At 38.6% G+C, this 26702-nt stretch overlaps 1 protein-coding gene across 3 annotated transcripts in view; it reads left to right on the top strand.

The window, feature by feature from the left end:
- Nucleotides 1–25699, top strand: part of ZNF236 (zinc finger protein 236) — a 45651-nt gene extending 19952 nt beyond the window's left edge. For all 3 annotated transcript variants that reach the window (XM_035125257.3, XM_035125256.3, XM_035125258.3), the window contains exons 13-33: nucleotides 758–902; nucleotides 1858–2118; nucleotides 2763–3013; nucleotides 3474–3575; nucleotides 6767–6918; nucleotides 7336–7436; nucleotides 7746–7897; nucleotides 8488–8700; nucleotides 8842–9112; nucleotides 9885–9988; nucleotides 13116–13481; nucleotides 14106–14251; nucleotides 14615–14858; nucleotides 15649–15828; nucleotides 16447–16605; nucleotides 18263–18441; nucleotides 18842–18973; nucleotides 20085–20282; nucleotides 21483–21612; nucleotides 22508–22684; nucleotides 24081–25699. In XM_035125257.3, the coding sequence (XP_034981148.1) occupies nucleotides 758–902; nucleotides 1858–2118; nucleotides 2763–3013; nucleotides 3474–3575; nucleotides 6767–6918; nucleotides 7336–7436; nucleotides 7746–7897; nucleotides 8488–8700; nucleotides 8842–9112; nucleotides 9885–9988; nucleotides 13116–13481; nucleotides 14106–14251; nucleotides 14615–14858; nucleotides 15649–15828; nucleotides 16447–16605; nucleotides 18263–18441; nucleotides 18842–18973; nucleotides 20085–20282; nucleotides 21483–21612; nucleotides 22508–22684; nucleotides 24081–24205 (3788 nt within the window). In that variant the 3' untranslated portion in view covers nucleotides 24206–25699. The remainder of the gene's footprint in view (nucleotides 1–757; nucleotides 903–1857; nucleotides 2119–2762; nucleotides 3014–3473; nucleotides 3576–6766; nucleotides 6919–7335; nucleotides 7437–7745; nucleotides 7898–8487; nucleotides 8701–8841; nucleotides 9113–9884; nucleotides 9989–13115; nucleotides 13482–14105; nucleotides 14252–14614; nucleotides 14859–15648; nucleotides 15829–16446; nucleotides 16606–18262; nucleotides 18442–18841; nucleotides 18974–20084; nucleotides 20283–21482; nucleotides 21613–22507; nucleotides 22685–24080) is intronic.
- The last annotated feature ends 1003 nt before the right edge of the window (nucleotides 25700–26702 follow it).

Genomic DNA, 26702 nt, shown 5'->3' with positions numbered 1-26702 from the left:
AGCATAATTGTTCTCAGCCTGTTGGTCGCCTGAGATTTTAAACAGCATAGTGTAAATAACTACTGGGACTTTGCAAAATTAAGCTGATACCTTCTGATAGCTAGTTTGTTCATTAAAAAATGGAAAACATTTCCTTAGGTAGACACACAGGAATATATTTAAGGCTTTAAAGAGAGTTTTAAGTTTTTATCATTCACATAAAGTAACAGTAGTGTCTTTTTTCTCCATATGAAGAGGAAGGAAGGGTATAATTACAATAATTACATTTTAATTATAATTACATTTCATTTAGGAGCAAGAATATGGCTCTATTTGGACAATCCGGATCTTGGCTTAATATGCTGAGATAGGTACAAAGGTCAGGCACCTGCATGCAACTATGTTACTCCTCCTTATAAACAAGTAATAAAGCCAGGAAGCCTCAGTTAACCAGAGCTTCTCATTGCATTCAGACTGGGAATTATGGTTAATTACTTCTAAGCAATTAACCAGAACACAAAGCCATGATTTAAAGTTGGCTTCAGTATACTGGCTGTTTTGGAAGCCCTTAACCATAGGAAGTGTGGTTTCTGACATGCTTCAGCATTCATGTGAAGAGCAAAGCAGTTGTGGGTGGCTGAGGTTTGTGCATATCTCAGTTTCTTAAGCTTAAAAGCATGACAATCTGAAAACAGCCGCTGTTAGGTGTTGTTACAATCGTTTTAGTATTTGAAACTGTCTCAGTTTGATGAATCTTTTTCTTTCCTTCTCTATACAGGTCTTATCCAGCCAATCCCAAGAAATAGCCAGTTCTTCCAAAATTACTTCAATAATAATTTTGTGAATGAAGCGGATAGGCCATATAAATGTTATTACTGTCATAGAGCATATAAAAAGTCTTGCCATCTTAAACAGCATATACGGTAAATTCCAGAGCAAAGATGTGGGTGGTTGAGAGAATGTTCTAAAAATTAAAGAACAGAAATAGTTCCTTCTCTGTATTCTCACCTCTGTCCTGCACTACTATACAGTACTGCAAATATACTTACTGTTTCACCTTCATTCCAAAGTCATAGAACATTAAGGTTTAGAAAGCACAAAATACAGAGCTGCAGGAGTGTGTAATTTTTTTTCTTTGTGATATTAAGAGGGAATCGTCACTTCCCTGTGGCCTAAATAGTGCTGACTTTGTACTGTGAATAGTGAGCTGCCCTATATACCCAAATTAGATAAATATATTAAAATAACTAGATGGTATAATAATGTAATTTATTGCATCATATAAGTACAGCATCATGTTTATAACTTGGGTTAGGTAACAACAAATTCTAGAAATAATTATAGCTGTAGAATAAACAATTACTTTTTGGTTTATACATTAAAAAAACACAGTTATTATTATGTAACTTAGTATGACTGTATACTAATAACAAACTCATTCTCCAAGTGCCTATTTGTATGTGGCTATATTGGCACCATCTACACACATTAGGAACATACTAGTAGGATTGGGGGAACCCAGAGCTTTACAGAAGCATGTACACATGCACACACCCTTCAAAAAAAAAGGGGGGAAAGAAAAAACATCAAAACAGTTAAGTGAGGACCAAACATGTTCAGTGGGCACAAAATGCTGGCTGATGGTTTGTGGGGGAAGGTGGGGGTGGGTGGGTTGGAATGATTTGGAACTTGGAACAGCAGAATTTCATTGCAGGTCCTACTGTGAACGTATAATAAAACACTTACAAATCAGTTTTGCTGATTTGGGAACAATTACACGAGTGCCCCTCTTCCACATGCTCATTAATAATCTTGAAGTTAAACATTTGCTCTTCCTTCCGTCACACTTTGGCATTTATTTATTTTTTATTTTTTAAGATCACATACTGGTGAGAAACCATTCAAATGTTCTCAGTGTGGAAGAGGCTTTGTGTCTGCTGGAGTATTGAAAGCACATATCCGAACACACACAGGATTAAAAGCTTTCAAGTGTCTAATATGCAACGGGGCTTTCACAACTGGCGGGAGTCTAAGGAGGCATATGGGCATCCATAATGACCTTCGACCATATATGTGCCCATATTGTCAGAAAACGTTCAAAACCTCATTAAACTGCAAAAAACACATGAAAACTCACAGGTACGTGCATTTTAACTATATACTTTCTACGAGCACTTGTATTGCTACTGTCTGCTTGGGTAGCCAACATTTTTAGTTTGGGAATTTTAAGGGATCTTCTCAATGTGCCAATAATGAATTCATAGCCAACTTCTAAATGAGTGATTAGGGCTGGTATGGTGTCAGCATTTGGCTTGGCCATGCAAGGGTCAGGGCCCTTATTCATTGGTACTACTTTTAAAAAGCATGTTCAAGGCCTATCACTGGGTAGGGAAGCACTAGACTGAACAACTGCAGCATCTCCCTTTGTCCATTGTTTGGTCCTGTCTCCAGTCTAGTGTTGTTTTGCAATCTCTTATTGGGGCACAGGGGACCCTTGACAGATGTATTTTTTGGGGGGGTGGAGTAGGAAAATGTAGCTATGTTGAATCTGGGACTTCTCCATGTAGTGTAGGGCCCATTTCAGTGTTCAGCTAACAGTGTCAATGCCACCAGTTGTCCTTGCAGCTCACTGTTTGGACAGCAACATGGTGCCCATTTTGTTGCAGGTGAGTAGAATGGAAATTTGCTATGATTGAAGGAAGATAGGAAGGTGGTCAAATACAAAGTTATTTTGTTATCCTGAGGTTTTTTAGATATTTAGATCTGTCATCTTCCTCTTTCAGGTATGAGCTTGCACAACAGCTGCAACAGCACCAGCAAGCTGCTTCAATTGATGATACAACAGTAGATCAGCAGAGCATTCATGTTTCTACTCAGATGCAAGTTGAGATTGAAAGTGAAGAGCTGCAGCAAACGGAAGCTGTAACAACGGATCAAGAAACTATTTTAGATTTGGACCAGCAGCAGGTTGTGGACTCGGAGGAAACTGAACTGAGGCCACAGTTGACTGATCAACCACTTGGTCAAGAGGAAGGTAAATGTAGTAGAAAAGATTGGTAAAAAAGTCAGTTTAAAGGGAAATTTGTTTAGCAGCTATCCTTGAATGTTGTGATTAGGCTTAATTAACCTGATTTTTTTTCTGAGTCCACTGTGCAAAGCTGCAGCAGTAACTAAGTGGTGATATGAAAGGTCTTATTAAGGCATCACTTATTGGGGACGAATCTCAACTCAGTATGAGTTTCAGGCTTTCTGTGAACCTTCCTTTCATTGCAGTAAGAAAGTCACATTAGACCCATGCTGCAGCTCGTTTGTTGAACATGATCGGTGTTAGAAACAGAAGTGAAAGCTAGAAGCTAACGACACCTTAAACCTAGATTATGGGTGCTACAACAGAGTGCCTAGGCGTGCTTTTTTATAACAAGAATACAAAGCTGAAAATGAATGAACTGCAGTAAAATCTTATGTTCATTTTTCACATTTCATTTCATTTTCAGATAGATTTGTGACATCCCAACATGCACTGCAAGAAAATATGAATCAGTTTGAACAGCAGACTATAGCACAGCAATCATTTGATCAGCAAGCATTATCACAAGGTTGGTAAATGTCTAAATAATACTTTTCAAAGTGACCATTGAGTATGTTTTTGCAATGTTTGAAAGTTTCAACAGTATTCAGCTGCACAGTGACTGCAATTCCAGAACGTCATCACATCTACAGAAAAAGGTTGGGGCTAGTGAAACCGATTGAGTGGAGTTTCAGAGCCAATTTAATTTGTGAAACTACAGGTTCAATTATTTTCTTTTAGGAAATTTTTCTTTTTTATCATAAAGTATTCATCTCATAGAAATGTAAGGTATTAAGTCATGCTAGACAAAGCATGGTTTAAAATGTATTGTACAAGATTTCTATTTTACTTGGAATGCTCTCTACAGATTTCCTATTCTTTGAAGGTTATTTGATGTTCCTGGAGCCGTTCAGAAATTTTAAATCTCAGGTAGGTATATATAGAAACATATGTTTAACTTGATGGACCCTCTCTCTTTATCTACATATGTGCTTCATTCTTCTTAGTTGTTTTTTTTACTAGTAAGATAGGGAAATGAAAATCTGATATTATACTTGCATTGTCCTTCCATGATGATAGTCCCCCTGCTGTCAGGGAGAAGGAGGGTCTTGGGGAAGGAGAACATCACTCTGAGGAAAAGGGAAACAACTCCTTAGAAAGGGACTCATTCTTTAGGGGATGAGCATCTACCCTCTTGTGCTGAGGATATTTCGGGGGGTGGGGTGGTGGAGGGATCCTGGTGGTGGGCAATTTGATCGTTAGGAACATATACCTATCCCCTAGATTGCCTGGTAGATAGTTCTGAAATGGAGTCAGTGGTTGTGATGCATGGTGGCTTCTTTCAAAAAATGGAAGTCTTGTCTAAATAAAGAGAACAAAAAGGAATATAAACTTTGGCAAAAGAAGAGCAAGGGTAAAGGTAAAGGTATGCTTTAAAAAAGAATTTGAGGAGCACCTTGCTAAAAACATTAAGACCAACATCAAGTACAGTAGTTATTTAAAATCAATTTTAACGTTTTCTCCTACTGATTTCTCTGTCTTGTGATTCCGGATGTCAGATTTATGTCCATTTATCCTTTGGCGTAAGGTTTGGCCTGTTTGTCCAATATAGACAGCTGAAGGGCACTGCTGGCATTTGATGGCATACACTATGTTAGAAGATTAGAAGATGAGCCATTAAGTAGGCCTGAGATGGTATGTTTGATGTTGTTGGGGCCGGTAATGGTATTACCCGGGTGTATGTGGCAGCAAAGTTGGGATCTGGGTTTATTGCAGGCTCTGGTGCCAGTTTCCATGTTAAGTTTGGTTGCTGTATTATTGTGGGTGAGGAGGAGTTGAAGATTGGGTGGGTGTCTGTAGGTGATGAAAGGTCTTCCTCCCAGAGCTTCAGACAGAGAAACCAGTAGGAGAACATTTTAGTCTCCCAGGACATTCAATACAAGACCTCAAAGTGGCTGTCTTATTACAAAAGAATTTCGGAAATAGACTTGAAAGAGAAGTTGCTGAATTACAACTTATCACTAAACTGAAAACCATGGAGAGACCTGGTCTGAACAGCAAGATTGGATTCTTATCCCATTACACAGGCTAAAACGATTCTTGGTCCTCTACATACTGTTCCTTTAAAAATCTCTTGCTTTTTCTTTTTCTTGTGGGACCAACTGTCATTAACAGTCACTAACAGACTTACCATACCCATAAGCCAATCACCCATTCCCCCCCCCTCACTATATATAAGGGTCTGGTGACTTCTGTTTCAGAGTATTTGAAGAAGTGTGCATGTGCACGAAAGCTTATACCTAAAACTATTCAGTTGGTCTCTAAGGTGCTACATTATAATTTTTAAATTCTTTTGGAAGGATTCTTTTAAAGTAAGTAAGTAATTTTTTATTTATACCCCGCCCTCCCCGGCCAAGACTGGGCTCAGGGCAGCTAACATCAAATATCAAATACATTAAAACACAAACAAACAAGTGGTAAAAATTAGAATCAGGATAAAATTACATGATTGCCCATGAATTCCAACCATAGGGGTTGGGAATTTCTTAGATCGTATAACTTTTTTGAAGACTTGATTCTTTTTAAGGGAGTTTTTTGGTTTTTAAGAAAAATCGGTTTTAACTATCTTTTTAAAGAACTGTTTTAATTTATTTTGACTACGGCACACCAACACGGCTACCTACATGAATGTAGTTCTTAAATACATTTCAACAAATGGCTACATTGGTTGTGGAACTCATTTCTTCCCATGAAAGAAGGGAAGCAGTGGGTTCAGTTAAACTTGCTGTTTTTTTTCAATGTGAAGTGCTGGTATAACATAAATTTTTATGAGAGGAGCAAATAACTTCATGTTGAAGAGGCACAAATAAGAATTAGTTTGGGATAATGTTTATGTTGTTATTGTTTGTACCGAATCTTACATTTTTGTGAAACCAATGTAGATGAAGGAAGCTGGGTCAACACATGCACACATAACATTAAATTCAGAATCTGAATGGCTCTGAGCTAATTGAGACTTTTTAAGGAAACTTCAAATTGTGTTCTGTGGAGAACATAGTTGAAAAGAAGGCAAACTTGGGGGTAAATGTGCTTATTGCTGTGTCTGTTTATTGGATGCCAATAAAATTTCTTTTTTTGCTGTTTTCTTGTAGATGAAGAGGAAATTATTATTGTCTTTCCATAAGTTGCCATTGTTTTGTTCTTTATTAGCTATGGCTTGATCCTATTGAATATTCTATTGTCTCAGCAACACCTAGGATTAAGCTCTACAAATTCCATATCATTTTACTGCCACTATCATGAACTTTTACCAGCAAGACTCCAAATCCCTGACCTTCCATGGCAAGGAGGACAAAGATTTTAGGATCTATAATTTGCAAAGGCATTTTCAACCTATGATTTAAAAATCTATGGATCTATGATTAAAAATTGGCACAGGGTTTTCCTTACATCCCTTCTTGCTAGGTGAATCATACTGTTGAGATGTTATAGTTTGCAGAAAGTGGGTTGCTTGCATTGTAATGGATGACTGTGAGTTATGAATAATAATAATAATAATAATTGTTCTTTATTAAATTTGTATACCACCCTATACCCACAGTTCTCAGGGCGCTTCAGAGGATAAAATCACAAAATAAAAACACAAAATACATAATAATAAACAAAAACAACCCAATAACCTCATGCCTAATAAAGGCTTTCTCTTTTGTCTTTTGGTAGGTTTTACTGTTAATGATGGCTACAGTCAGCAAAATCAATTTCCAGCAGTACAGCAGCTTCAAGATTCAAGCACCCTTGAATCCCAAGCTCTTTCAACAAGCTACCACCAACCAAATCTACTTCAGGTTCCTGCACCAGATGCTATTAATGTAGTAAGTATTTACTTGAAAGGTTTGTAGTTTTTTTAAGCTTTGTGGAACTTCCATTCTTAGGTCAAATATTGCTACTTCAGAGAGAAGAGCTGTACCTCTTCACCAACTGAACATTTTTGCCTTCCCACAATGACCTGTAATGCCCAGGACATTTGTGGAAAATGGAAATAGTGACTGGACCTTTGAGACATCAGCTGTTCTATAGTCACCACCTGCAACAGCAAAATAGAGTTAAAAAGAAGACGAATGAAGAATCTGTCACCTTTGCTAAAGTCAAGCTTCCTTTAGGAGTAGGCCATTTTATTGCTACACAACTCTACTTGGTTAAATGTAGAGTTTAGCCATCCTTGTTACATGTTTAGGTGAGTTGATTTTAGTATTGTATTGACAACTGAAAAAATAATATTTGCTTCCCAGACCACCCGCCTGATTCAAGATCAGTCACAAGAACTTGAGCTGCATCCTCAACGCTCTCAGTTTCTGGAAGATAATGAAGATCAAAACAAGCGTTCTTACAGGTTTTTTGAACTTCACAATTGACCATTCTTATATAGCTGTAAAAAAATGAAAAGTCCACTCTCTTGCTGAACACAGTGGGACTTACTTACTTCTGAGTTAACATAGATTTGCAATGTAAATTGGTTTATGGGCTGAATATATATCACTGGGAAACATTTAAGTCGTAAATTCATGAACTACAATTCTGTATAATAATATCAGTTGTTGCTAGCAGTAAACCAGGAAACAATGATAACATTTCATATTTATTTACAGGCCATCATCAAATTTGACTTTTCATTTCATTCCAATAACTTCCATTTTTGTAGGTGTGAATATTGCAACAAGGGTTTCAAGAAATCCAGCCACTTGAAACAGCATGTACGTTCTCACACTGGAGAAAAGCCTTATAAATGCCAGTTGTGTGGACGAGGATTTGTTTCTTCTGGGGTTCTTAAATCTCACGAGAAGACACATACAGGTGATAAAGCAGTAGTAATATTTGGTTCTTTTGCAAGTCCTTTTAAGCCTTGTAATTCTCCTGTGTCCAAAAGAAGAGCATGACAGTGTAAGAATTTCCTTGCTGAATTAAACCAAAGTCATGTAGTCCGGCTTTCTGTTCTCAACAGTGGCTACTGAGCAGTCCAAAGCAAAGCATATAAGTCACTGCCATCTCCAGAATTCAAAGTATACTGCCTCTAATATGGAGATTCCATTCATTTGACATGGGTAATGGTTATTGGTATAACAGCCTTTTAAAATGGTCTTAATTAGAGCAATATGGTGTGGTGTTTAGAATGCTGGACTAAAAATTGGGAGAATCAGTTTCATTCTCCACTCAGCTATAAAGCTGATTCCATGATTTTGCGCCAGTCACTGTTTCTGCTCCTTGGAGGAAGAGTAGAATAAAAATGTCAAATAAATAAATGAATTAGTGACTATCAACACATTTCTGGTAACAAATTGAAATCAAGTCACTGCTATGTGCTTGGAATTGCACCTTAAATCTGACTCATTGTTGAACATTTTCTGTTAGATCACCAGAAAGCCTATTTGTCCTTTTTCCTTCAGGAGTCAAAGCATTCAGTTGCAGCATTTGCAATACGTCCTTTACTACTAATGGAAGCCTTACTAGACATATGGCAACTCACATGAGCATGAAACCATACAAGTGCCCATTTTGTGATGAAAGTTTCAGAACTACAGTTCACTGCAAAAAGCACATGAAAAAGCATCAAACTGTGTCTTCAACAGCAGCATCAGGTGGAGAAACAGCAGGAGGAGGTGAGGTTTTTTCCATATTCATGAATAATCACTTTGATATTTAAACAGTGTGATTGATGTTCAAGTAGGTTGTTTGCTTATTTTAATGGGCCTCTAAAAGTACTCTATAACATGTTATTGCTTCTCTATTGAAATATGCAGAAGATGATGATGAGACCTCTGAAAGAACATCTTCTAGAAAATCTAGACCTGGTGTTATCACTTTCACAGAGGAAGAAACAGCAGAACTTGCAAAAATCAGGCCACAAGAAAGCGCAACTGTTTCTGAAAAAGTTCTTGTCCAGTCTGCTGCAGAAAAGGACAGAATTAGTGAAATCAAAGACAAGCAAGCAGAAATGGAAGCTGAGCCAAAATATGCCAACTGTTGTACTTACTGTCCAAAAAGCTTTAAAAAACCTAGTGATTTAGTCAGGTAAGTAGACCTGCCACTCCAAAGCTAAAGAATACACACGAAGCACGTTATTTTTGCAGCTTAGTTTTAATCATTCTGGCCACAGTCTAAAGAATTCCACCATTTATTGCATGCCAAGTTGTTTATTAACTGATTTCTTAGTAGCAGCTGTTCATATCACATTGGATCCACTTCTGAAATGTGGAGGAGCTTCAAATGTAGCTTGCATTATGGCATGGGAGGCAACAGTTCAAATTAAAAGTGTCTGAAGTCCTACTCATAAGACTTCCGCAGTGCTGGTGCCCTGTTTCTGGAATGCCCTCCCTAAAGAGGTCCACCTGGTACCTGCTTTACAGTTTTTTTCAGCACAAGTTAATACATTTTAATTTGCTATCTTTCATTATGGTTGCTGATGTTAGTGTTTAATCATAATGGGTTTCAAATAGCTTATTATCTATATAGTTGTATATCACCCTGGTATCTGAAAAGATGAGGGGTGGTATAGGAATGTTTTAAATAAATTAAAGCGGTCCGGGATTGCAACAATTTTATGAAAAGTTTGTCAAATGAAAATCTGTGGCTTAGTAACTCTAGGTATAATTGGACTTGGAAAATGTTTCCAAACATATTTTTTCAACTTGCTTAGCAAACCACTTTTCAATGCGCCTCAATTTTTTTTAGGCTTAGATGTTTTAATTGCTTTGTAAACATTGGTGTTGGCCAGCAGCCATTTATAAACATATAGTATTAGCAATAAGCATATAGTAATTGAAGAACAACTATTTTTGACTAGGCATGTGCGTATCCATACGGGAGAAAAACCATATAAATGTGATGAATGCGGCAAGAGTTTTACCGTAAAGTCTACTCTGGATTGCCATGTGAAAACGCACACAGGTGAGCAAGGTGTTTTATAATTCCAACTCTCTATTGAAATGTGGCATTTGATAACGTTTCCTGGGAGTTCTTAAGGAAACAAACAGAGATGCTGGGGTTTAAGGAAAAAATGCAAAAAGCCATAGGAGCTATCTATAATCAACAAAAAGCCAGGTTAATACTCAATGGAAGAGTGACGGATAGCTTCTTGATAACAAAGGGCACGAGACAGGGGTGCCCACTATCGCCCCTGCTATTTATAATGGTACTAGAAGTACTATTAAACAACATCAGAAATGAAGAGATGGTAAAGGGTATAACGGTCGGAAGAAGGACATACAAGGTTCGTGCCTTCGCGGACAATATAATAATAACATCACAGGACCCTATCAAATGTATTCCGAAAGTATTAGAAATTATTAACGAATATGGGAAGGTAGCAGGTCTGAAAGTGAACTACAAGAAAACTATGTTATTAACTAAAAATCTGGACAAAAGAGAAAAGGAGGAATTACAACAACTAACAAGTCTAGAAATGAGAAAGAAAGTAAAATATCTGGGGATCTGGATTACAGCAAAGAGCCTAAACCTATATGAAAATAACTATAAAAAAGTGTGGAATGAGATAAAAAAAAGATATGGAGCAATGGAGTAAGTTACAACTATCATTATGGGGCAGAATATCAGTAATCAAAATGAATGTACTCCCTAGGCTAATGTACTTGTTTCAGGTATTACCAATACTGGGAGGAATGAAATGCTTCGTAGATTGGCGTAAGGATATAACAAAATTTATTTGAAGTGGTAAGAGACCCCGTATAAAATATAAATTACTCACTTTTAAAAAAGAAAGGGGGGGCTTCGCGCTACCTAACCTTGAGCTATATCACGCGGCAGCAGGTTTGGTATTGGTGAAAGAATGGATAACCCTGGAAAACCCAGAACTACTAGACTTGGAGGGAGTTGACAATCGTTTTGGATGGCACACTTATCTGTTACATGAGAAGGTTAAAGCTCACAGGGGTTTCTTAAATCATTTGATAAGAAAATTTTATATGCAATTTGGACAAAATATAAAGGAATTCTAGAAACAAAAATACCCCTGTGGGCTTCTCCAATAAATATGATAACAGTTAAAAAAATAAATATGGATGAGAAATTAGCCACCTACCATGATTTATTGGAAATCAACCAAAACGAAATTAATTTGAAACAATATGATGAAATTAAAGAACACCTTTCGGTCTGGCTCCAATACTTCGAAATAAAACAAAGATTTAATGAAGATAAAAAATTGGGTATTGCTAAAGAAAAATCTAAATTTGAAAAAATCCTAATGAATAAAGAGGGGAAATATATCTCACATATATATGATCTATTGCTTGAGTGGGACCTTATAGAAGAGCAAACCAAATCAGCAATGGTGAGATGGGCCCAAGACTTTGGGTATAACATCCTCATGGAACAATGGGAGAGGCTGTGGAGACAGGACTTGAAGTTTACCGCCTGTTACAATTTAAAAGAAAACATCTTAAAAATGATGTACAGGTGGTATCAAACACCAGATAGACTAGCCAAAATATATAAGAACCAATCAGATAAATGCTGGAGGTGTGGAACAGAAACAGGTACACAAATACATATGTGGTGGAAATGTTCCAAGATAAATGAGTTTTGGAGTGTGATCTATGAGGAACTTAAGAAAATGACAAAAACAACATTTAAAAAGAAACCAGAGGTTTTCTTGTTGAATATAATTCCTGAGAATGTTAAAAGCGCTAACAGAACGTTGATGATGTATGGAATAGTAGCGGCAAGAATTCTGTTAGCGAGAAATTGGAAAAGCAATAACATACCCAGCAAACTTGAGTGGCAATTATTAATGAAAGAATATGCACAGCTAGCAAAATTCACAGGAAGAATTAGAGGACAGACGAAACAAAAAATTAAAAAGGAATGGAGGATATTTTATGAATATTTAGAAACAAATTAAACAATTAAGCCAACCAGCAGATCGTACCTGAGCCCAAAATGGAATATCTGAAGGATAATGAAGTAAATAAATTAAGAATCGTGCCATGAAATAAAATGTAATTTGTGAGTTACAGAGAGGTAACTGGAAGTCAAATCTCATTTTTTCTTTTTTTTCTTTTTTTTCCTTTTCTTTTCGTTTATCTTATACCTTTTTCCTCTTTTTCATCTCTTTTTTTTCGGAACCCATCTGATACGAGGCATAGGTTTTTGTATGTTTGTATCTGTATATGTTGTGATTATTGCCTTTGTAATGTTGTTGTTCACTGTGATCTTTTAAATGGAAATTAATAAAAATCTATTTTAATACCATGAAATGTGGAGGTGGAAAAAAACACACCCAGGAACATCAAAACACTTGAATGTTTTAGGATGATAATCTGGCTGGGATGTTTGGGTTTTTAATGGAATATTACAGCAGTGGGTGGTGGTTGTTTTTAGTGTTGAAGGGTGCTTCCAGATTTAGGTTTATTGTGGAACAGGTGCTGCTAATGCATGTTAGCTTTTCTCACTGTCCACCTAATGTCATTGTCATCAAAATGACAGCCTGTACTTTAAAAAAATATTAATAAGATTTTTTTATTGTGGAAAATTCATTGAGGAAAAATAACCTATTATACATATGCAGCCATCACTAGTGTGGAACTGTCATTTCCCCTCCTCAGACAGTAATGTGCTTGCGTATTTTGAGCAGTTTGCCACACACTGAAGGCATGCTTCAATTTCAACAAGCCAGGTGGAGCTGTTTTCTTGAAATCACTGCATTTGTGGGAGATGACTTTGGATAGTGCAATCACAGTACATACTTAATTATTTTTATTTATTTATGTGGAGCTCTTATCAGCTAAATATCAGTCTTGTGCAAAACTTTTGTCTTAAACACTTAATACAGCTGTTCATATTTTAAACCGTAAGTTCAGGGACATCCTACGTTTAAATATATGTCCTTGTTTATTGTCTCACTTTCTGCATGGAAAGTGGATGGGGAACGGAAGACAGGAACATGTAGGCACACAATGTTTGGCAGTGGCTTCCTCTATACAGGCTCAACAGAATTGCAGTGGGTCATAGCTGTAAAGAGATCAGACTGACATCAGACTGTTTTCTTACTCTCTAGGTCAGAAACTCTTCAGTTGTCATGTCTGCAGCAATTCATTTTCTACAAAAGGTAGTCTGAAAGTGCATATGCGCTTACATACTGGAGCAAAACCCTTTAAATGCCCTCACTGTGACTTGAGGTTTCGAACTTCTGGACGGAGGAAGACCCACATACAGTGTCACTTTAAACCAGAGGCCAAGAAGGCCAGGAAACCTGCACCTCGCACTCCTGCTGAGGGATTACAGCCAGTAAATCTTCTGAATTCATCCTCAACAGATCCCAATGTTTTCATCATGAATAATTCTGTTCTGACAGGCCAGTTTGACCAAAATTTGCTTCCACAAGGTCTCGTTGGTCAGGCCATACTTCCTGCTTCAATGTCAGGTAAACACTGTCATTGTTCTGCTTGGGGTTTAAAGCCTGTTTCTGTTGGTATTATCTGAGAAAGAAGAAGTAGGACTCTCGTTCATGCTCTGAACAAGGCACAGCTTGGACGGGATTCACAGGGTTGGCTCACTCATTGCGCACCTCATTGGCTCACTCTGCTTGAACAGCCCTGGGGGTGGGGGGAGACCACGCTGAGGAGCTGTTGCATGTGCATTCCTCTTGCAGCCACACTACCTGCCACAATTCAGTGGCCCAGTAAGCCAAAGAGAAAGTTTGGCTTGGAAAAAGGTGAAGTGCCTGCAAACAGAGCCCCCATCCTTTGGCCAGCCTGCCCACCTAGCTGTGAAAGGGGAAGTGGAGAGGGGAAGGGAACCGGTTAAAGTTGCCCCCCACCTGATACTCCTCCTCCCCATCTACATTGGTTGCTTTTAGGATATGCCAGATAGAAGTAAGGGAAGGGCAGAGAGAACTAGAGGAGAAAGGCGGGGCAATTATCCTTGTTTACAAGCACTTCTTGTGGGCTGCTTATGAATGCGATATGATTATCTATAGAAGATGGAACTTGTTGCCATGGCTCCCTGAAAAAATAGATACAATAAATATTACTGTTTTCTTTTACAGCTGGAGGTGATTTAACTGTATCCTTGACGGATGGTAGTTTGGCAACACTTGAAGGAATACAGTTACAGCTGGCTGCTAACTTGGTTGGACCAAACGTTCAAATATCTGGAATAGATCCTACCAGCATTAACAACATTACATTACAAGTATGTTTATCCTGTATTATCTTTTATAAACAAATAAAGAATAAGTTCTGCACAGATAAATGCAAAGAGACTGCCTTTGGATATATATTGCTCATGCATATCCTGGCTGATTAAACCATTATTATTATTTTGGCTTAGCATTGTGTGCAAACGTGGTGATTATAAATAGAAAACGTCTTAATAATCTGTGCAAATTATCAACCTTTGGCAAAAACTAGATTTCATAACTCTTGCTACCATGGTTAGAGTTTTCTGAAAACTAGCTTACTTCAAAGATGGGGAAATACTTTCTCTGAGAAATTCTATAATATTTTGTGGAGAGGTGTCATCTATTTACATCTCCTATATTCATTTTCTTTTCAGATTGATCCCAGTCTTTTGCAGCAGACACTACAACAGGGTAATGTACTGACCCAGCAGCTAACTGGGGATCCCAGTTTGGCTACTCAGAACACCTCCCTCCAGACAGCAGATAGTTCAGTGCCAGCAAATGTGGTAATACAACCTTTGTCAAGCTTGTCCTTACAGCCCACTGTTACCTCTTCAGCAAATATGACGATAGGACCTATATCTGAGCAAGAAGCTGTTTTGACTACTAACGCTACTGGTAAGCATGATACAAACGGGCATACTTCCATTTTGAAGGGTTCTGTTGCTAAAAGCTCCCAGAATTATTCCATGTTTAAATTTACTTTGCTCATCTCTTCTGAAAGTTTGTTATATAAATATAAATATTAATTTCAATTTTTAAGAGCAAATATATTATTGCCCTTGGCAAATATTGATCAGACATGTATTTCTATCAATAAATATTTTTTTAAAAAAACAACAACATTAAATTAAACATGTTCCTGTTTGAGGAACATTTATGTATTTTTAATTCCTTAATTGTTTAAATTATTTAATATATGATGCATCATTATCCTGAATAAATAGGGTGATTGGGTTCTTTTTAAAGAGTTATTTGCATGTACAGTCATGCATAAAAGTGGCTGAGTGGGCTATTTGGAGAATTTTTTTTCCAAAGTTCTCCTAGCACCTGTCTGCTCACCCTGAAGCAGATGAGGTTGTATATAGGGGCAGAAGAGATTGACAACTACAGACAAAGGGGAGTGAGGATTTCTACCTATTCAGTTACTTCTAAACAAGTGCATGGGGCTACTTGCAAAGACATAAGTTACGATAATCTCCATCCAAGTTAGGAACACCGTCTCTTCTCAAGCATTGTGATTCCTCCTGGAATTGTTTATATTGCTTTTGTGAATAGTTGGGCCATGCCAGTTTAAGGCCTACTTCTGTGCCTTCTGCTTATCTTGGAACAAGCATCACAACAGTAAATATTAACAAATTGAAGTTTGGCTGCTGATTATTATTGTTTTTACCCTGTTTGTGTTTAGGTTCACAGGATCTTTCTCAGGTCATGACTTCACAGGGTATGGTTTCAAATTCAAATGGCCAGCATGAGATTACATTGACAATAAATAATTCAAGTCTGAGCCATGTTTTAGCTCATGCCTCTAGTACAACTACTTCAAACTCATCAGGAACCCCTCAAGAAATTACCCTTACCATATCAGGCAAGTATGCTATCCTCATTTTGTGTGTGTAAAGTCACTCTGTTTGTCTAATCATATATGCTTTTTACTTCACAAGCCGTGGTTCAAATATAGCCACACACTTTGGTGTAGTGGCATTTATTTTCCATAGCATATTAACTCTTCCTCTATCTGCTGTTTTAACTTCAGGTAGGTAGCCGTGTTGGTCTGATCGAAATAAATAAAAATAAATAAATAAATTGTCCAGTAGCACCTTAGAGACTATCTAAGTTTGTTCTGGGTACAGTATAAGCTTTCGTGTGCATGCATACTTATTCAGATATCTTCTTCAGATATTCAAAGCTTATACCCAGAACAAACTTATTTGGTCTCTAAGGTTCTACTGGACATTTTTTTTAAAAAAAAAATATTTATTTTGACTGCTGTTTTAACTGAACCTTTTAAAGATGTTTTTGATTTGCTGTAATATTAATTTAATATTTTATTTTAATTACCATTTGAGAGATTTCATGAGTTTATGTTCCCATAGCACTACAGCTATTATTTCCTGTAAAATTAGAATATTTTTGTATACTGTATTAAAAAATGCAGAAGCAAATACAAATCTTCATTGGCTTATAGATTCAATTTTGCATTTAGGCCAGGATCTTATTCAGCATAATTCCTCTGGAGGTAATGAACTGAATGGGAATCTACGACTGGCAACCCCAGCAATCAATAATCAGTCAGCAGGTGCTACATTAACAATAAGTAATGATCAACTCCTCTCTCAGAGCCCAGTGCTGAACAGTAGTTCAGGTAGGCTTTTAATAATTTTTCTCAAGTAAATCTTATTGTAGCATCTTAATATATTCTGGCTTAGCGGTTTCACTGAAGAAATTGAGAACTGGTTTCTCAAAAATGCCTGATTTCATTGAAGCCCAAGCCATACAAGTGCCTTCCCTTTTAGCTTCTTTTGTCAATTGCAGTGCATTCTTTTATTAGATTTTTCCATTAAAAAATGGCGTAAGCTACTTTTGTTATTTCACACTGTTATTAAAAATGCTGTTATTTCAGCCTGCCTGAGCAATTTCCACTTGTAAATTATTACAGGCGGCAACCATTTTAGGTACACCAATGTGCAGGTCCTTTTGGACCCGGAAGAGGGCGGGTCCAATGGGGGCATGGCACACTTACCGTGTTTCTCCTAAAATAAGACACGTCTTATATTTATTTTTCTTTTAAAAAAATACATCGCGGCTTATTTTCGGGGGATGTCTTATTGTTACGTATGGTACGGGGCTTTCTTGCACCGCCCGCTGAGCCTGCTGCTGGGTCCCAGGGCTTCATGCGGCACGGCTGTGGCTGCTGCCGGCTCCTGCCGGGTCCTGCAGCATCGCGCGCCGCCCGCTGCTGGGTCCTGGGGCTTCACGCAGCGCGGCGCAGCTGAGGCTGCTGCCGGCTGCTGCCGACTGCTGCCAGCTCCTGTGGCTTCGCGCGCCGCCCGCTGCCTGGTCCTGGGGCTTCGTGTGGCGCGGCTGAGGCTGCTGCTGCTGCTTGCTGGCTCCTGCGGCTTCGCGCGCCGCCCGCTGCCGGGTCCCTGGGCTTCACGCGGTGCGGCGTGGCATGGCTGGGGCTGCTGTCGGCTCCTGCCGGGTGCTGCGGCTTCGTGCGTCGCCCGCTGAGCCCGCTGCCGGGTCCCTGGGCTTCACGCGGCGCGGCTGGGACTGCTGCCGGCTCCTGCCGAGTCCTGCGGCTTCGCGCGCCGCGCCGCACCGCGTGAAGCCCAGGGACCCGGCAGCGGGCGGCGCGCGAAGCCGCAGGACCCGGCAGGAGCCGGCAGCAGCCCCAGCCGCGCCGCGCCGCGCCGCACCGCGTGAAGCCCAGGGACCCGGCAGGAGCCAGCAGCCTCAGCCGTGCCGCGCGAAGCCCCAGGACCCGCTGCTGGGTCCCTGGGCTTCACGCAGTGCAGCACGGCGCAGCTGGGGCTGCTGCCGGCTCCTGCCGGGTCCTGCGGCTTCGCGCGCCGCCCGCTGCCGGGTCCTGGGGCCCGTTCAGCCGGAGCTCCGCGTGTCGCTGTGCTGGGGCTCCCGCTGTGCTGGGGCTCGGCGCAGCGCGCGCTGCTGCATTTGCCGGCTCGCTCTGGGTCGTCCCGCTGGCTCCCCCAACACGTCTTATTTTGGGGGGATGTCTTACATTTTTTGGCCTTCAAAAGATCGTGCCATGGCTTATTTTAGAGGCACGTCTTATTTTAGGAGAAACACGGTACTACTGCTCCACCGATGTGCACGGCGTCTGGGAACGGAATCCCCACATGAAATGGTTGCTGCCTGTAGTGTGTACACGGAACATGTTATGAAAAGTGGACAGCCATGAGTATTTATAAAAGTATAGTGCTAGGCAGATTGGCACATTTCCCAACTAGTAAATTATGATAATTATGTGTAGAGTTTTAAAATATCATACCTTTTTACAGAGCTTAATGCATCAAGTGGGAATCTTCCTTCAACACCACCCATGTCTCAGCCAGCTCAGAATTTAGTAATGTCGTCACCAGGAGTAGGAGGAGATGGTAGTGTCACATTGACCCTAGCCGATACTCAAAGTATGCTATCTGCTGGTCTTGATGCGGTGACTCTTAACATCACATCGCAGGTTTGTGTCACGGTTCTATCCTATTCCTGATACCTGCTTATTAAGATCATAAAACTAGGGTAAAGGAAGCCTGAATGCAGCTTGACAAAGAAAATATTTGTACAGTACAAAGATTATGTTCCCTAATGTATAATGTCAATATAGTTACTTTTAAAATTTATTCTAATACTCCTATTGAACTTGTTTTGCCTGTGATTTTCAGTGCTTGTTGACTTGCGGCATTTCTGCTGTTGTTGCTACTATTGTAGACTCAGTGAGATAACAGTTTCGGGCAACAGCAGATTAAAAAATAGTTTCAAAGAAAAATCTGGTGTTACGACACATCAACAAATTCATGTTTATAGTCTTTGACTTCACATTTTCTTCTAAATGTAATTCATTCCACTTTTTCTTTTGGCAGGGACAACAGTTCCCTGCTTTACTGTCAGATTCTAATCTCTCTGGACAGAGCACTTCAAGCTCCCAGCAAGTGATACTAGTGAGTCATACCCCACATTCAATACCTACAAACCAGGATGAATTAGCATATCAGGTAAACTTTTTTTATGTATGTTGTTCCTTGAATAAAGACACAAAATAGGGTTACTATATATATTGTAGAATTTATGGAGGGGAAGGATTACGTTCTCATTTATCTTATCCTAATCAATTTAGTGTATTATGGAAGTTAAGAATGGAGGTTTAACATTTGGAGGTTTGACCTTTGCCTTTTCATGAATTTTGAAGTTGCTTCATATCAACCAAATCTTTCCTTTTGAACACTGAATATTAAATGTGAAATTAAGTGCACATTCTTATGTCTTTGGAAGTCTTAATTTTAAAGTTAGTCTAAGTCTTATAGGTATCTTTTTCTTCTTACATCCCTTTTTGTTTGCATTATATGCCAGTGGTAGGCACTCTGCTGTCATAGGCCTCGTGTGGCCATTGGCCTAAATTTATTTTGAGGGATGCAGCAGCCAATGGTATGGGACATCCCTCACCAGCTGAAGACAGGCAGGACCAAAGACTTGTGGGATATAGGTCAATTCCCTCAGTTTTTTTCCCTCCTGTCTGACGCAGCAGTGCGTCATGTAGGTAGCATAAAGAAAGAAAAGGGGCGAACAACTGTTCCTGATCACTTCTGGTATGCTGCCAAAAACAGATTAGTCCTAAAGGAGTAATTGACAGGAAAAGGCTGTCCCACTGTGCCCTGTACCATCATTCCTTGGAATTCTTCTAATTCTGATGGGGATTCACTTCCTTTATTTCCCTGCACCTTCTTTTTCTTCTTTGTCGTGATACCTTTCAGAGTCAACCTGAAAATTAATTTATTATGGTGATGGTTATTTGAAAATAGTAATTGGCTTGTGGATCTGATTGGGAGTGGGGCTCTAGCAGGAGCAAAACACACCCAGGGATTCATTTCTTCAGAATTTCACCACAACCAGACACTTGTGTGCTTTCCCCGAAGGGGTGAGCAGAATTGCTCCAGAACTTTATTTTACTAATAAGTTGGAATAAAAGTTGCATGAGATATTTCAATACCTATTCATTTGTAATGTGTTTTTCAAAGCGTCATTGCATCTGAAGAGTGATGTTTATCTCTTGAGTTTTAAGCGGTTTTATTTCTCGTAATGTGTGTATATTTTATGTAACTGTTGCAGGTGAATGAGATTTCGCCAAGTTTATCTAAAGGCATTCAAGCTGAAAAAGAGCCTCGTGTGCACCAGTGTTTTGAATGTAGTCAGACTTTTTCTTCAGCTGCCATGCTTATGCAGCACAGTAAAGAAGTTCATGGAAAAGAAAGAATCCATGTTTGTCATATTTGCAATAAAGCCTTCAAACGAGCAACACACCTTAAGGTACGAAATAAAACTCACAACTTATTATATTGAAAACCTCAAAGAGGTCTAACTAGGCAAAGAGGTCTTCCTTTGAAAATGGCGTTCTTATTTATTTTTATTGTGACCATATACCGCTTCACTGTGGGTATATTTTGGTGAAAACAAGTTTCCTATTGGGAAACTTTGATAAGAGTTAAAAGATTCTTTATAAACTTTCTTTCATGTAATAATAGGGATGCTTTCAAAATTATGTCTGGATATTGGGGTTCCAATAGTCTTACTGGAATTCCTCTGATGCATTAGAATTCTTCCATTTTTTGAAATCTGGGCTGTTTTTCAACCTTCTGCCTTCTGGCTAGTTAATGGGATCAGAGTGTGCTTTCCTGCATGTCTGTAGTCCAACTGGCTGTTGGAGCAGAGTGTTCTTTAGCTAGATAGCTTCTTAGAGCTACTCCTTCTCTGGCAAATGGATGGGGCCAGTTTGCTGCTCCAGCTGCTATGATATTCTTCCTGTGAGGCAGAGAGCACAAACTCCCAAATGCCCTTATCTTTAAAAAAATGCAGCTGGTTACCTCTGTCTTGATGGTTAAGAGGCTCACCTGGACCATCCTTTTTATGAAAACTTCTGTTTAACTGTTTTAGTGCTGTTCATTCTGCTTGTTTCTTTTTCCATTTAGCATTGCATATGTTTTTAATATGAATCACATTGTCTGCCACTATAGGATCAGGAAGCAAACTTAAAATCCAATCTTAATAGCATGCAAAATCTGTATTCTGGTTCTTTGCCGGTACAGAAGGAAAAATAAGCTTTGATTCTGATTTATAGGCATCGTTCAGACATAATGGAAAGCTGTTACATTTGATCAGCTACAGTATATCGGCTTCTGTGGGTGTGGGCTTCTTTACTGGGAAAGAATTCTGGAATTTGAAGAAATGCTGCTTTTGTTTTTAACATTCTGCTGAAACTGCGAAGTTGCAAATGGTTGTGCTTTGCCTTTTTCTTCTAATTTTAAAATTATTTTTAATTCAGTAAGGTCTTGTACTTGTTAAGGAATTTGTTATTTGCATTCTTTCTAAAATAGATTGAATTTGGCCATTGCTGACATGAGATTTTGTAGGTGTTGACAAAAGGATGTGTGAGCAACTTATCACCAGTTATTATTTTTCTTACCTAAACATGTTCTATGTATAAGATATTTCTTCTTTGTTTTGAATTAGGAGCATTTGCAGACTCATCAGGCAGGACCATCATTAAGTTCTCAAAAGCCAAGGGTATTTAAATGTGATACCTGTGAAAAAGCTTTTGCTAAGCCGAGCCAGCTGGAAAGGCATAGCCGCATTCATACAGGTAGGAAATTATCAGTACAAGTGGCTAGCCACAAGCTGTTCCGTTTAACAAATGGTTATGTAAATTGTATACAACTTAATCCAAAAGTTATTATCCTGCCCATCCTCACCATCGCATTAGCAGCTGAATCTGGGACGAGAGGTAGTGAGAGTGCCTGGGCTGTTTATTTGTTTATTTATTAAATTTCTATACCACCCTTCATCCAAGGATCACAGGATGGTTTACAATATAAAATTGCAAATATGCGTAACATAGTAGCAAGCAAGCAAACACACACACACACCGACCGAGAGAGAGAGAGAGTTTAAAAGGCCATAGATTGTTTAACTAGCCCAAGGCCTGGGATGTTTTTGTCTAGTGTGTAAAGATATGTAACAAAGGCGCCAGGTCAGCCACCCTGGGTGGCCCTCACTGTGGAAGTTGGAGGGCTTTTTAGAGTAATGCAGCAACTGAAACTTTAACATGTTTAACCTTATGCTTTATGCTATCTTTACACCACATGCTAACTGAGCATCTCTGTTAAAGAGTAAATTAGCAGTGTTTAAGCTATTTCGCTTCTCTGGGCCTTTTCTTAACCTGAGTGCACAGATCTCAGAGTCAGGCACTCTATTATTTCAGCCCAGTACATAGGAGCTAAATAGTGCCTTGTCTTGACTAGGTTTTAGTGAGAACGGTCCCTTAAATGGTGATCATAGCCAGTTCAAGTATCTGAAGAAGTGTGCATGCACACGAAAGCTCATACCAAAATAAAAACTTAGTTGGTCTTTAAGGTGCTACTGAAGGAATTTTTTTATTTTAGTTCAAGTAAAGTTAGTGTGTTTGTGAAGTTTAAGGTGTTTTATTCCACTTTGCATCACTTTGCAATTAATGTTCTAAAGTGTCTTGTTTATTAAAGGAGAACGACCGTTTCAATGCACGTTGTGTGAGAAGGCTTTTAACCAGAAGAGTGCTTTGCAAGTTCATATGAAAAAACACACAGGAGAAAGACCATACAAATGTGATTATTGTGCAATGGGATTTACCCAGAAAAGCAATATGAAACTTCATATGAAAAGAGCCCATGGCTATTCTGGTATGTAAAATTTGCCAAGTGAAAGTTTTATATCAAATACTGTGGTGCTTAAACCAGCCCTGGCATTTATGGTACTGTACAATATTCTCAAGTTTCAACATTACTCGTTTACTTGGACAGCATTGAGTGCTGGGAATATTTTACTTTTTCCTTCTTTTTAAATCTCAGTCCCTGCTCTCATTCTCCAGGCCAGGGCTGGAGAAAATGTCCTGTACTGCCATTTTTGTCAGCCCATGCCCCCTGTCACTCATTTAACCTTGTTGGACTTTGGGTGTAGGATACATATTGCTGTGGCAGGCCAGACAAAAGTGGATTCTCACCCTTGCTGCAGGCATTCAAAAGTACATAATGTATTGCATGGCTTATGTGTATGAATGTGTGGCTGTTTGTACTGAATAGTAACATTTTTCTTTCTTTCCTAAACTGTACAGATTTATAGTCTGCAATTATTCAGTTTATTTATTTCATAAAATTTATGTACTGCTTGATAGTAGGAAAACATCAAAGTGGTTGACAAAAATGATAAATCAATAAAATTTAAAATATCTGTTACAAAGCTTGATGCAACTTCATAGGTTCTTTTTTGCCTGACACAGTTTATTCTAAAGGAATAATTCTTTCTTAGATGCATGTAGGAGCCATATCGAAACAAGGAAGTTCTTAGTGATAATTATCTTGCTATTTCACTGTGCCATTCCTGAAGGCAATATAAACTGGTTTGAAGATCATGCTTAACCATAGTTCTGTGTGAAGTCAATGAGCCTTGAGCTCTTGCTTTCTCCCTTCCCTTTTTTCTTTTTTTCTGGCACTGTTTGTTGGATCAGACAAGACAGCAAGTTGCAGTTAAGCTAAACTGGAAGCGAAAAGCTGTTAAACACACGTGAGGGTGGAGGGCATGAGTCTGAGCCTCACTCTGGGTTCATTTACATTAAGCTGAACTTTTGCTTTCTATGAAGCATGTAATGGAATATATACACTAATTTTAGGTTGCTGTATAGGTGATAATTTCTTCCCATGATTCAGTGACTTCTTGCAGCAATAAATGCACTCCATTGCCCTCATGGACTGCCTCATTAATTCAAATGGACAGAATAGATTAAGCATTCATGTGCCTTAATGTGAATACATTTGCTCTGTCCATTGAAAGGAACAGTCAACCCGCAGATGAGCACTTCCTCCACAGCACTGTACCAACATGATTACATTGTTCAAAGGATGTAAACGGTACTCTTTAATAGGTAAATAGTTCATAAAGTGTGGCTGGATTTAGTTTGCTTTTCCACCAAAGAAATCTTACACGTTTCTTATTGGATGTTTAGTCAAGCAGCGCTTATATGTAACTCTTCTGTATTTGCACTAGATCTCTTAGCATTATTTCTCTTCCTTGTTACGATAGGCACAATACAAGAATCTACCAGTCATCAAGGACAGGAAGGCGAAGACATTAATCGTGCTCTGAATTTGGAAGAGGTTGTTCAAGAATCTTCAAATGAATGGCAGAACATAACCAATATTTTTTGATGACAACCAAGGTGAAAGCTCAAAATGCTTTCAGGACTAGAATTTTTATAAGGATAGTCACCTGTGGATTTTTACTATTAAAACTGAACATATTGAAAATAATAAGATAATATAACTTTTTAAATTTTACAAAACTACCAAAAGAATGATTGTCTTTTGTAAGCTTGTAGGATATCGAAGAAACACCAGATACACTTTGCTATCTTGACTACAATCAATGATCTCAGGTACATGGAGTTTGCTCATCTTTTGAATCCCATCATATGTGTATTCATGTAAAAAAACAAAAGACACACGCCCAGACCTTGGTATCAATGAAGGTTGATTAGAAGGTAGACAGCATGGAAGTTCTGGCAATCATGAGGATGTCCTGACTGTTTAAAATTAATTGGAAGAAAGAGTATCTCAAAGTTAGATGCATGCAGTAGAGAATTCATATTACAATATGGCATTAAATGTCTGGTATTGCTTTAGTTCATTAATTGGTATTACATTATGGTGCTGATGTTGCTGACATGTCAGAAAGTGATGGACCATATTCATTTTATTAAAGCTATTTTTAAAATTAATTTCTTAATTGTACATGTTTAGCTTCACATTCAGCAATAATTATTCAAAGAAAATGTAACTGATAATAGAATCCCCTTGAACTGAACAACAAATGCACATATTTTCTGTGTTAGGTCTTAATGCTCAGAAGTTTTAACTTGATAACTGAAAAACATAAGCCATAAATTAAAAATAATAGGGCATACTAAACTATGCCTTGTCGAGCAAACCAAGTGAGCTGTAGCACAAGTTGTATCAGCAAATGCAGATTGGTTTCTGACAGCCCCCAATTAATATAACCTTGATTTTGTTGCCATTTAATTAAAAATAAAAATAAAACTACCTAGGCTTTTCAGTAATGTTCTGAAAAGCCCCATTTACTTAGAAAAGGTAATATATCTAAAGAAACACTGGAATAAAGCATTTTCTGTTTTAAGACATTCCAAAGACAGAAGGATTTTGCTTAATTTTACTTTAAATTTTCGAATTTCTTTATATGTTATATATATGTGTGCGTATGTATATATACAGATAATTAAGCCTCTATGTGGCTGTTGAGTATATTTTGTAAATAACAAAAATCCCAGTTACAGGAAGTGCTCATAAAGTTTTCAACTTTAAGTGACCACTTCAAAATCAGTATTGATTCATTTTATTGTAATGTAGACATGTTATACCTTTCTGAAGAATAATTGCTTTTTATTTGCCCTCAGTTCCAGAAAGAACATATATGTACATATAATTTATACTTGTGTATTATACGACTAGTTCTTTCTATTTCCTGAATGGGAAAAATCACTGCTTTTTGATAGGACATCTCATTATTGTTTTGTTAACTATGGACATATGTATATAAGTGATATAGCTGGTGACTTGAAAATAACACTTTGTTATGTGGAAATATTTAAGTCAGACATATTTTAAATAATATTAATTTTTTCCAAACTTGGTTTTGTGTCTGATATGTTCTTCTTTTTCAGAAGTTTTGAATGGGTGTTCCTATTGATTTGATGGGGAGGAAATCTTAACTAGTGTGGCTGAACAAGAGAGCACTTGGTGTTGATTCTGTAGGCTTCTCATAGCTCAGATGAACCAGTATCACCACACCATCCTTAGTTGAAGTACAGTGGTACCTTGGTAGTCGAACCTAATCCATTCCAGGAGTCCATTTGAAAACCAAGGCGCGGCTTCTGATTGGCTGCAGGAGCTTCCTGGTCTCAATCGGAAGTCGTGTCAGACGTTCGGTTTCTGAAAAACGTTCACAAACTGGAACACTCACTTCCAGGTTTGGGAGTCGATTTGTTTGGGAGCCAAGCCATTCTACTACCAAGGTACCACTGTACCAGTGATATGTCCTTAGTGCCCCCCCTTCTGTTAAATCATGTCTTTCACAGTAGAATCTCTGTGTAAACATCAGTAATGTTATGTCTGTCATTCAGAATATTTTCAAATCATGTATCTATATCTTCCTACATTACATAAAAACGTGAGATCATCACACAGCCATGATATCAGAGTGTAGCCACCATTGGACAATTTTGGGGCCTCGTCACAATCCCAGGTTTGCATAAAGTTAGGCCGTTGGGGAGGGGAGCGAAAGAAGGCACATTTAGAGGTTTGATTAAAGCAGGGATGGAAGAACACAGAGGAGCTGTGAGGTTATGGGGGCCAATGAAGGAGTTGGGATATGGGGGGATGGATCCTTGAGTTGGGGGGCATAGCTGCCAAGTTTTCCCTTTTCTCGCGAGGAAGCCTATTCAGCATAATGGAAAATCCCTTAAAAAAAGGGACAACTTGGCAGCTATGTTGGGGGGATGGAGCTTTGAGTGAGGGGTGGGGTTTGGAAAGGGGAAACCGCAGCAGTGGAGAATGCACTTGTGCTCTAATCCTGCTTGCTGGTTTCCCCAAGGCAAGTTCAGCCACTGTGGGAGCAGGATGCTGGGCTAGA

Source organism: Zootoca vivipara, chromosome 8, assembly GCF_965207765.1.
Source record: "Zootoca vivipara chromosome 8, rZooViv2.hap1.1, whole genome shotgun sequence".
NCBI classification, from domain to species: domain Eukaryota; kingdom Metazoa; phylum Chordata; class Lepidosauria; order Squamata; family Lacertidae; genus Zootoca; species Zootoca vivipara.
Note: the sequence above shows the minus strand (reverse complement) of the source record. Positions and strands in the feature narration are given on the sequence as shown.